The 12,194-nt window shown below is 36.4% G+C and overlaps 1 protein-coding gene across 1 annotated transcript in view; it reads left to right on the top strand.

Annotated features, from left to right (window-relative positions):
• The window catches only part of LOC150101390 (uncharacterized), a 164,291-nt gene that overhangs the window by 78,871 nt on the left and 73,226 nt on the right, over positions 1 to 12,194 (top strand). The window contains exons 4-5 of the mRNA XM_090400134.1: positions 663 to 767; positions 1,713 to 1,888. Of these exons, the coding sequence (XP_090256260.1) occupies positions 663 to 767; positions 1,713 to 1,888 (281 nt within the window). The remainder of the gene's footprint in view (positions 1 to 662; positions 768 to 1,712; positions 1,889 to 12,194) is intronic.

The raw sequence follows: 12,194 nt of genomic DNA, 5'->3' as shown, positions 1-12,194 counted from the left end.
AAATTTAGTTTAATCCTTTATCCAAGTGTATGCAAACCAAGTTTGTGCCTGAAGATACTTCAGGACTGAGGCAACTCGTAGCAAAGGTGGACCAAGCTCTCATCACTCCTTGTGGGTATGTATAATGCCCCTTAATGCATAGCATTATACATATCCACAAGGAGATGTGCTTTACATTAAGGGAGATACTAAGACAAGGAGTGATGAGAGCTTGGTCCACCTTTGCTATGAATTGCCTCAGTCCTGAAGTATCTTCAGGCACAAACTTTGTTTGCATACACTTGGATAAAGGATTAAACTAAATTTATTACAGTCTAACCAAGTGCAAAATAAACTTCTAACATCTTTCTCTAAATCTAGAGTAATTTAATAATAAGCTGGTACACCTTTTGGCAACTCATATAGGTAAATATGACCTCTCCATTGCTTCTGCCTTACCACTTCAATTACAATGGCAACTACGAGTTGCCTCTGTCCTGAAGTATCTTCAGGCGCAAACTTTGTTTGTACACTTAGATAAAGAATTAAACAAGTAATATATAATTAATTTTTTGGGTGGAAAAAAATCCACTCTGAAACTTCTGTGAAAGATTATAATTTATTTTAGAACAAATGACGTCTTGCAAAAGACATAAAAAAATTAAGTTTTATTTGTCTTTCAGTGTGACTAATAAGGAAGATGTAAGATTTGAAACTACTGAAATAAATCCATTCAGTACAATTGAATATCTTAATAAACTTTACTTACCACTTCTGGAGATTGTAAGGTAAGTAATAACTGAGTAATATTTTTTTTTTTCACCTATCCCACACATGAAAGCTTGTAGAATGAATGGCATGCTTAGTATCATGGGGAAGGATTACAGATTGGAAAAGGGGGGGGGGGCATTTACAGTAGAAGTAAACAACTACTGTTTGGATAAAATACTGAAGAAAGAGAACGTATTTTTGGACATTAATTTTGACCTTGAATAAATGATTCCCAGCTGGTGCTCATCTACTAAAAAATTTTAGGTAACTGGCAGAATTATAGATGCAAATTCAGATGAGCAATATTATGAAAAAATATGTTTAAAAAAGGCAAGTCAATGTAAGAGAGAGTAGAAGAAATCAATGACAATAGACTGTTAATTGTTCTCATCTAAACATAAACAAGGATTTTTTTTAAAAAAAGTTTTGCCAGCCTGGTTGCTGAGTGTCACCTTTATTTTTGAGGCCTGAGGTGGTTTAAGTTTTATGTTTTATGAATAGAATGTTATCTAACCCCTAGCCTGCTTGATGTACAACCAACCTTTCATGAGTGGGATTCACACTTAAAAATAGAAACAAACAAACAAAAAGCTATTCCAAATGTGGAATAATCTGAAAATGAATATTCATTATTATAGTAGATATACAATTTGAACAGAATGTCTAGTTATTTAAGAGAGAAGTAGTTCCTGGAATTTAAAGCAGAGGTAGACAAGCCTAATGTTTCCAATAATGAGGCTGCTGTAGATGGAATTATATTTGTTAAGAAAATGTAAATTACAATGTCATCTGAAATTACAGTTTAGAAGATTATGCAGTCTTTTTTATTTCTTTAGTAGAATAATTTTTCATCATTCTGAATTTTAAATATTTTTTTGTTTTGAGTTAACAGAGTATTTACATAGAAAATATATATTATATATAATTAATACTAATGGAAATTAATTTTTTTTTTTCAATAGAGTAGATTGTCAGTGGGATGTAGATTATCTAGATGAGAATAAAATAACATTTACTTTTCTCTGGAATAAACTCTTTATGGAGGTTTCTCTAGATGAATCAGAGTCACAGAATGTTTTGACAGGAGATATAGTGTTCAAAAATATTTCTGGAATTAAGCTTAGTTCTAAATTAAAAAGTAAGTTGATTAAACAAAAGAAAACTACTTTCATTATAATGATGTTTAGGAAAAATTTAGCTTAGTAGAAATTGTACTTATTTTAGCTGTCTTTTTGCATGTGATATAAGCAAGTCAACACCCTGACTTTGTACCCTGAGTTGCATCTTTTACTGTCAGTTAACAAGTTTTGTTTTTTTAATAGGTGAGTCTTTAATTAATGAAATATTTAAAGTGCCAAGTCAAGACAGATTTCCTATGCTTTTAATATGCCAATCAAACTGTTCAACTAGAAATAAACTAACAAACTTTGTGTATGACTGAGTGAGTGAATCTAACCCACAAAAGGTTACAAAGGTTACACACCTGTCATGTTAGTGTTATTGGTGAATTAAGGATTGGACAAATGGATTCCCACCCATTTTAATCTAATTTTATTGCTTTTGTATGTTTTGTATTATGTTTTTATTTTTTTATTATTTTTTGCATAGTCCAGAAACTGCTCTAGAGAGCACACATGGAACTTTTCAAGCTATTTCAGGTCTCTAATAAGCAGGATGGTGCTCTCACATTGGATGATGAAATTCATCTACCATCCAAAAGAAATTCACAAACATCCATACCTGTGCTGGGATTTGAATCTGTATCCTGTTGATTGGAGAGTGGATACACAAATTGATGCTTATCATTTACCTGCAGAAAAAAAAGTTTTAATTTTATTTTTAAGTAGTGATATTGTGTAATTTTTATTAGATTTAGTTCATATAGTCTTAATTCAGTGTGTAGTGTTTGACTTTAATATGTGTTTATAATATATTTTTATATATTAATGCAACTAATGGCTCTAAAAAACCAGAAAATGGTAGGCACCGTTTAGGTCTGTAGGACCGACTTTTGTTGCCTTTCTTCAGCCTCATTTCTTTGTGTGAGTATCCTGCATGCACATCTTGTGATCCCTGAAGATGGCAATGTAACATTGCCAAAATATAATTAATTAAAGTTTTTATAATTAATAATCTAGTTTGCGTTGTCATTTCCTAAAAAAAAAAAATTAGAAGCTATGTCTAAACAACATATAAGCTTATCTAAAGCTTCAGTAAGGAAATACCGTGAGTAGACATATTACTTACTATTATAAAAATGGAATTAACTCACATAAATTATTCTTAATTCGTAGAATTTTTGCCTGAGTATCACAGGCATCATCAGTAGCACAGGTACAAAGGCTAATTAAACAATAACTTAAATAAAATTTATTGTTTAATTAGCCTTTGTACCTGTACTGATGATGCCTGTGATACTCAGGTGAAAATTCTACGAATAAAGAATAATTTACGTGAGTTACTTCCGTTTTTATAATAGTAACTTATCTAAAGCATTCGACAACAAAGATAAGAAAGTGGCATGGATTATACTTTGAATCTTATGGAGTGGACAGGAACCTGATATATCTATTGCAGAGCATCAATGATAATGCTGAGACTGGGAAATTACAGGGGAAAATCAGAAGATGGTTCTGGACAATAAGAAGCATGAGACAAGGATACCCAATATCCCCAAACATTTATCATACTTTTGTAAAATGTTATAATGGAAAATATAAGGGGAATTTCAGTTCAAGGTACAAAATCAGTAATTTAAGATTTTCAGATAATGCAATCGCTATTGAAGAAGATAAAGAACTAGAAAGAACAGTGCTGAAGTTAAGATTGATAATGAACAGAAAACTAAAACAATGATATTTGGAAAGAAGTGAATAAATGTCAACAGAAATGAGCTTGAAGAGGTTAAGAGCTTCATATACCCAGAGAGCAACATGAACAGTACTGTAAAAAAGAGCTAATATCATCTTTTTTACAGTACAAAATATATTAAAATATATTTTGCTTCTTTTGATTTTTGTGTGTTTTTGAATTGCACTATTACTGTTATTTATTATGGTATTTTTCGTTGTATGGAATGTTACAAATTTACAGAATAGAGTCATACAGTGATGGTGAAAGAACTGTGAATATGACTGACAGGAAGTTCCCTGAATACTTCTGTACTCTGACTGCTTCCAGGCACAATCTGTCAATCTAAGCAACAGAACAATATTATTTGCTAGTTGGTCAGGAAAACCTAATATGTTACCATCATGTCTGGTCCCATGTACAATCTAGCAGCTGGTCTGCAGAACCACTTTACTACTATACCTTCAAATGGTTACTTGGTTAATTAATTTATGATTTCTTTTAGACACAATACATTGTTTGAAACTTGATGGCTGAGACAATTGTTTAAATCTTGTCACAACTGTGTCAGAATGTTAATTTCTCCTTTCCCATATCAGAAATATTTGTGAAGAATAAGAAAATCGTTTAGGAAATTATCTTTTATTTTTAATTTTAAAGATTTTTATTCTCATTATTTTTTTTATTATTTTACTCTCCCTATACATTTGCTGTTTAGGGTCAAAGCTGTATAACTGAGAGGAGACCTCCACATAGCCTTTAAAGGAATGCGGAGAACCGACCAGGACTTCTGACCTAATATCCAGTTCTCACCTTCTCGTGGTGCATCCTGTTGGGTATCTACTTGGATACTGAACGAACAAGGATGTGCTGGCAATTTGGGATTTAGCCGACCAAATTGTATTCTTATTGGTTAAACCAAAATAAAAAATGATGGTACGACATGACAAAATTTCATGCCGGCTGGGGCGTCGCCCGGTTAAACAAGGCCCCCGTTGTTTTTGCCAGGGAACCAGGCGAACAGCGAAAAGTCAGCTACTGGAACAAATCTGAAAACAAACCCCAACTCAACATCACCACAGTTAAAGATCGGTACTATCAACATAAGAAGCCTGAATGGCAAAGAAATGGAGCTAGCTGAGGAATTGGATAAGTACCAGATCGACATAATAGGGGTGACTGAAACAAAAAAGACAAAACCTGGTGAGATCTTTTTGAGCATTAAATACAAAATGTTATATTCAGGCAATGACAATCAAGGAAAAGAAGGAGTAGCCATAGTATTCAACACATAATACAAGGCTAATCTTCTTGAATGGCAGTCAGTCTCAAGTAGAGTAATGCGGGCAAATATGAGAATGGGGAACTGGACAATGAGACTTATTTGTGCTTATGGTCACACAGAAGGTTCTACTAAGATAGAAGTGGAGGAATTTTTTGAGGCTTTAGAAAAAGCAACTGACACAGTGTAAAAGGAAAAGTTGGTCCTTGTTGTGGATCTAAATAGCAGAGTAGGAAATGATTGTGAGACATACAAAAATATTTGAGGAAAATTTGGAGAAAAGGGCAAAGCTAATAATAATGGCAAACACCTGTTGGATTTCTGCTCAGGACATGGACTGGTTATTACTAACACCATGTTCCAAAATAAAAATGTGCACAAATTCATATGGAGAGAAGAGGCAAGGAATAAGAAAAGTCTCATTGACTGTTATTGTTGATAGTGATGTTTTCTCCATGGTGCAGGACACCAGAGTGTACAGAGGATTTGAAATTGGAAGTGATCACTATTTAGTCTTGAGCAGGATAAAATTGAATTTCATATTGAAAAGAATAACATGTAAGAAAGTTTTGAAGCGAATAAAAGTTGAGCAGCTCTCAGATGTGAACTGTAGACTAAAATACGCAAAGATTATTGAAGAAAAAATGAAAGAGTTTGAGAACAGGAACCAAACTTTGGAGATTCAGTGGCAAACTCTGAAGAAAACATTGATTGATTCTGCCAGAGAGGCATGTGGTGAAGTTGTCTGCAAGGATAAAAAAATCAGAACTCCCTGGTGGACACAGGAAGTTAAAGGGGCAGTGAAGGAAAAGAAGAAAGCATATCAAAAGTTCCTGTCAAATAAGTCAGCTTTTACTCTTACAGAATACAGAGACAAATGTAAGAAAGCTAAACAGTGTGTAAAACTAGCTAAACAAAAGTCATGGGAGGACTTTCGCAAGAATATAGAAAATAAATATCAAGAAGGCGGCAAAATATTCTAGAGGTTGTTGAAGAAGCTTAGGAATGGAGGAAAGAGTGCTGTAAAAGGAGTTAGAGATGATAAAGGTGACATGAAAACGGTAGAAAAAGATATCCTTGAAGTATGGAGTAATTACTTTGAAAAACTGCTAAATGAAACAAGCAGTGATGACAGCACAGTGACAAAAAACACTGACCAGGCATGCAGTCAGGAATACATATCCATACTTGAAGTAGAAAAAGCCATCAAAGGCTTGAAATGTGGAATGCAGGAGTAGATGATATTCGACCAGAAATGCTGAAGTATTATTATTATTATTTTTATTATTGTTCCGGGAAACTCCAAGGAGTCGACAGACTCATCGAGGGAGGCCCTAACATCATGTCAAGAACAACTATTCAACATTCACACAGTATCTATCATATCTTGCGTTGAACTCATTCACGGTCGTAGCACCCACAACAGACTCTGGAAGCTTATTCCACTCATTCACCACTCTCCAAGTAAAAGACCTAGCTCTAACAATCTTGTCAACCACGCTCTTGCCCAGCTTCCATGCATGGCCCCTAGTCCTCCCCACCACCAGTCATATTTTCAAAAATATCTTCTGGATCAATCTTATAAAAACCCTTCAGTAATTTGAATGTCTCAATCATATCACCCCTCCTTCGCCTATCGTCCAATTTCTGCAACCCACAAATCTTCAACCTATTCTCATAAGGTTCATTCCACAGATCTGCTATCATCTTGGTCACTCGTCTCTGGACCCTCTCCACTTCCTCCCCATCACGAAGAAACCCTGGTGCCCATAACTGGGCACAGAATTGCAGATGGGGTCTTATCAAGGCTCGATACAGAGGAACAGCAACTTGCTTCTCTCTGCATGTTAAAGTATTTTTCATAAGCCAAGTGATTTGGTGAGCTGTTTTAGTTACTTTTGCAATGTGCCCCCTAAACTTCAACTCCCTATCCACCAGTACTCCCAAATCCCTGGCCTCATCAATCTCCTGGATTACGGTTCAACCTATGCGATATACTGCTGCTATTCTTTTCACCCCAAAGTGCATAACCTTACACTTTGCCACATTAAACTGACATCCATTTTTTCTAGCCCAGTCCTCCAAACTATCCAAATCATCCTGTAAAATTTTGACATCCTGTGCACTCACAATTGCTCTACCCAACTTTGCATCATCAGCAAACAATTGAACACTTCCTCTCAAATCCTTTCCAATATCATTGATGAACAAATTGAAAAGCAGTGGTCCAAGAACAGAGCCCTGCGGCACTCCACTAGTCACAAGATTTCTTTTTGACTCCACTCCTGAATAAACCACTCTCTGGTATCTCTCCTTCAACCACCCTCCTATCCATCTTACCAACCCTATATCTATCCCCCATCTGCTCCAGTTTACTGATAAGGGTTCCATGTGGTATCCTGTCAAAGGCCTTGGCAAGGTCCAGTAGTATCACTGTAAACCCATTACCCCTATCCAGTTCAGCTGTCACTGTGTTATAAAACGTGAGCAAGTTACTAAGGCATGATCTACCCTTCACAAAACCATGTTGTCCCCCATACAATATCCCATTTCATCTATCCAATCCTGTATTCTTTTCTTGACTAATTTCTCTAAGACCTTGACAATGATTCCTGATATGCTAATCGGTCGGTAATTTACAACAGCGGTCTTGGAACCACCTTTATGCAGTGGAACTATTTTCCCCTCCTTCCATCCGCTCGGGACTAACCCAGACCCGAGACTCAAATTAAACAAAATGGTCAAGGGTACTGACAATTCATTAGCTGCTTCTTGTACTACACGAGCTGGTATACCATCCAACCCCACAGATGTATTGACATTGAGGTTATGCAATAGACTACTCACCTCCACTTCATTCACCACAATTCCCATTTAATCTACTGGTTTATTCGTTTCTGCAATGTCACCACCTGGATGATATATTCTTGCAAAGTGCTCACTCAATAACTCAGCTATCTCAACTGCTTCAGTTACCTCCCTACCATCGGCATTCTTTAAAATCATTCTGCCATGTACGTTTTTCCTTTTACTTGCTACATATCTAAAAAACTGTTTAGGATTCTCTTTAGCCTGCATGGCCAATGTTCTTTCGTAATCCTTTTTTGCTTTTCTTACCACACTCGTCACCCTTCTGGCCTGCTCTTTATACCGTTCATGTGCCTGCCGGTCACCTTTCTCCTTAAATTCCCTCCATAGTTGTTTCTTTTGTTGCAGCTCAAGCTTAATGGTGTTATTCATCCATTTAACCCCTACTTGATTTATTATTCGGACTCTAGGTATACAGTCAGCCATTGCTTCATGCAAGCACTTCTTAACCACCTCCCATGCACTATCAACTTCTAGTCCTTGCAGTTGTACACGCCATGGCACTGAGCCAATCAAACTCCTAAGCTTGTCATACTTTCCAGCCCGATAATTCCACATGTACCCTGTCTTAATTGAAAATTCTACACCTTTAGCCACCTCCCAAGTCAAGACCCTATGATCACTCTCACCGATTGGTGGCAATGTGGTCATGTTTGTTACAGCCAAATCCTCAGATGTAATTACTAGGTCAAGCACTCTCTCACCCCTAGTATTTTCCATTACATGCTGTCGCAGATAGTTATCCCTTAATAACCGCATAAAATCCAATTCCTTCCTCCCGTGTGTCCTCTCCTCACTCCAATCAATGCGACCATAGTTGAAATCTCCCATAATAATCACCCTCCTTCCACTCATTTCTTCTATTTGCTTGTGCATACTGTCACCATCATCTTTTCCATCACCTGGTCTATAGCAGCACCCAAATAGCTCATCAGCTATCATCAACAATACTCCTCCCCCCATTTTATTCTCTCTGTCATTCCTGAACACACTATACCCATCACATTCAATCCCACTAGCTGTATCATCTACAGTCAGCCATGTTTCACTAATACCAATAACCTGTGGTCTGGAAGTGCTAACCATGGCCAAAAACTCTTCCTTCTTGTTCCTAATACTCCTAGTATTAGTGTACATGAATTTAAGACCCCCATTAGCCCCAACCCTACCTTGATGCCTTATATTAACTATCCCACTCTGGTTTGTTGTCCTTATTTGCTCTAGCATATTATATTCATTCTTACATTCAACTGCCACCCTGAGGACTGTATATCTACTCCCCCCCCCCTTAATGAATCTAGTTTCCCTGAATTTGCACATCCACTACATTCAGCAACACTTCCTCAAGTCTTCTTACACCATAACCATTCAAATGCAAGCCATCCATCTTATATAGATCCTTTCGCCCATCAAACTCACTCCACACGTCCAGAAATTCCACACCACTCGTCATACATAACCCACGCATAAAGTCATTCGCAATTATGGCCCTCCTTTTAAACATTTCACTGTCATACCATGGCAAAAGACTAATCATTCTAACTCTCTCACTCTTTTCTTTTGCTACCTCAAACAATTCGTTCGGGTCTTCTATCATTTCCATTTTATCTCCTTTCAAATCATTCGTACCTGCCACAACAATCATTTCTTTCATCCTTTCCTTTTGCTCTCTAATAGACTCAGTTACATCTAATAGACTCAGTTGCCACCATAAAGGTCGTACCAACCTGGTGCGACCTTTATGGTCGCACCAGGTTGGTACGATTTTGTCAAATCCTCTACTAACACACCTCGTACTAACAAGTCTCCATACAGCACTCTATCCTTCATTTTGTTCATGTTCACATTCATACGCCTATTTTTCCTGTCATACCTTTTATTATTGGTTGGTTCATTCAGTCGACTTTTGTTCATGCACTCTAGCTGCTGTTTTGCCCTTTCTATCACACCATTCAACAATGCGATCTCATTCGATGCATCTATCTCATCTTTTTTATTCTCTGAGAAACCATTAATACTATCATTCACACTCTCATAATTCTCATGTACAACCTTGCCGTTTCTTGTCATATCGCTATTTTCTTCATTCTGAAGTTTGACAAAAATATCACACTCACGATCCGAAATATACTTCAATTCCTCATTCTCCCTACATTTTCTACACACATTCAATCCTTTATTATCATCTATCCACACTCCGACTGCACTCCGTAAAGCGTACATTTCACAGCTAGTACACTGACTCATTTCTTTTATACTACTGTTCTTTGATAACGATGGCGAACCATCATTACTGGCCGCCATTTTCCTTCGTACTGGTGCCATAATTATTGCAACGTGTTTTATCAAATAATAAGTTATACACACCAAAAACACACAAACAGACGCACTAAAACACGCAAGGCAAACAAAACTACGCAATATTAACTAATTTTATCAACGATAACTGAAAATAATACTTATCTTATCAGGAGCTTGCACGAACACTACACACTACGATATAACCTCGAACCCACCCCTCAAGTATGGTGGTATAAGAGTCTTGCAGTGGCTGCACTGCATAGTTCAGAAAGCCTGGACAGAGGGACAAATTCCCGATGATTGGAGTAGAGCTCTCATAGTACCCATATATAAAAAGGGAAATAAAACTGAATGTGAGAATTACAGAGGTATTTCCCTACTCAGTGTTCCTGGCAAGATCTATGCAAGTATATTTGAGAAACGGTTGAGAAGAATTGTGGAAGAAAAGCTTGGTGAAGAACATGCTTGATTCAGGTGTCAGAATCAGATCTTCACTTTACGACAAATAGTTGAGAAAGCATGGGAATATAACAGAGATCTGTATTTAAGTTTTGTCGATTTGGAAAAGGCATATGACAAGGTGCATTATATCAATGGGGCATTATATCAAGCAATACTTAGTCTTTATTTGAGTTGTAAGTCAGCAGTTAGAATTGAAGGAAGTACGGGATGATGGTTTAATGTTAAATCTGGTGTGAGACAAGGATGTACATTATCCCCTTTGTTATTCATTATCTATATGGATCACATTATGAAGGAAAGTGGTATTAAACATGATATCAAAATTGGAGATGTTAATGTCAGCTCTTTGCTTTATGTGGATGATGTTATACTTCTAAATAAATCCGCTACAAGTCTGCAAGATTCTCTGACTAAATTGAATAGCTGTTCTAATAGATATGGTATGAAGGTCAGCATCAGCAATAGAAAGACAAAGACAATGAAAATAGGCAGAATCATTGAAAATGTCAACTGTGTTGTGAATGGAGAACCTGTGGAACAAGTGAATCATTTCAGATACTTATGCATGACTTTTACTGAAGATGGTAAATTAAATATAGAATTAGACATCAGAATCAGCAAAGCTGGTATGGTGGGAAGTCAATTGAATAAATTCATATGGAATAAGAGAGAAATTAGTCGGAACACTAAATTATCTGTATACAAGACAGTGTTCAAACCAGTTTTAACTTATGGATCTGAGAGCTGGGTCAGAAGTAAAACACTTGACCAAAGACTAGAGACTGCAGATATCAGAGTCCTGAGAAAGATTAGAGGCATGAACAGATGGCATCAATGGCAATATCATATTAAAAACGAGGATATTAGGAAAGAACTTGACATTGTCAACATCCAGGAATGCGTTAGCAGAGCTAATCTCAGGTGGTATGGTCACTTAAACCGAACGGGCGAAGAAAGATTAGCAAAACAAATGTTCTCTGCCAGGTTGGCTGCTAAACGTCCCAGAGGAAGACCAAGATATAGGTGGATTGATATATTACAAAGTGCCTTAGATGATAGAAATATAAGATCTGATAATGTTAGAGTCTTGACAAGTAACAGACTGATTTGGAGGAAAATTGTAGATAGGAAGTTAGTAATGATTTAATTTTTTTCATGTAGTACTATCATATCCTGTACATCCCTTGAGGGTACATGTCAGGAATTTGATGATGATGATGATTATATATACTTCTCAGCCATTAAGGTTGAATCAGGCTGAGATATGTCTTTTAGCATTTCATTATCACCATGTGTGAGAGAGAATTCGATATAAACAAAGAAATTAACCATATCAAATGGCTGGTTTACTCACTCACAGATATACTCACCATCATCAAATTCCTGATATGTACCCTCAGGAGGAGTACAGGATATTATGATAGTACTGCATGAAAAAGTTACATTACTAACCTCCTATTAATATTTTTCCTCAAAATTAGTCTGTTATCTCTGAAGACTCCAATATTATCAGATTTTATATTTCTTTCTTCTAAGGCACTTTTTACTGTATCAGTCCACCTAGATCTTGGCCTTCTTCTGGTTCTTTTTCCTACCATCCTGTAAAGTACACTTATTTTGTTAACCTTTCCTCTCCCCATTCTTTTAAGTTACCATACCATCTGAGATGAACTCTGACAAG

Source organism: Typopeltis vanoorti, chromosome 11 (assembly GCF_054136105.1).
Source record: "Typopeltis vanoorti isolate ZY-2024b chromosome 11, IOZ_Tvanoo_1.0, whole genome shotgun sequence".
Lineage (NCBI taxonomy): Eukaryota > Metazoa > Arthropoda > Arachnida > Uropygi > Thelyphonidae > Typopeltis > Typopeltis vanoorti.
This window is presented reverse-complemented; position numbering and strand designations above follow the sequence as displayed.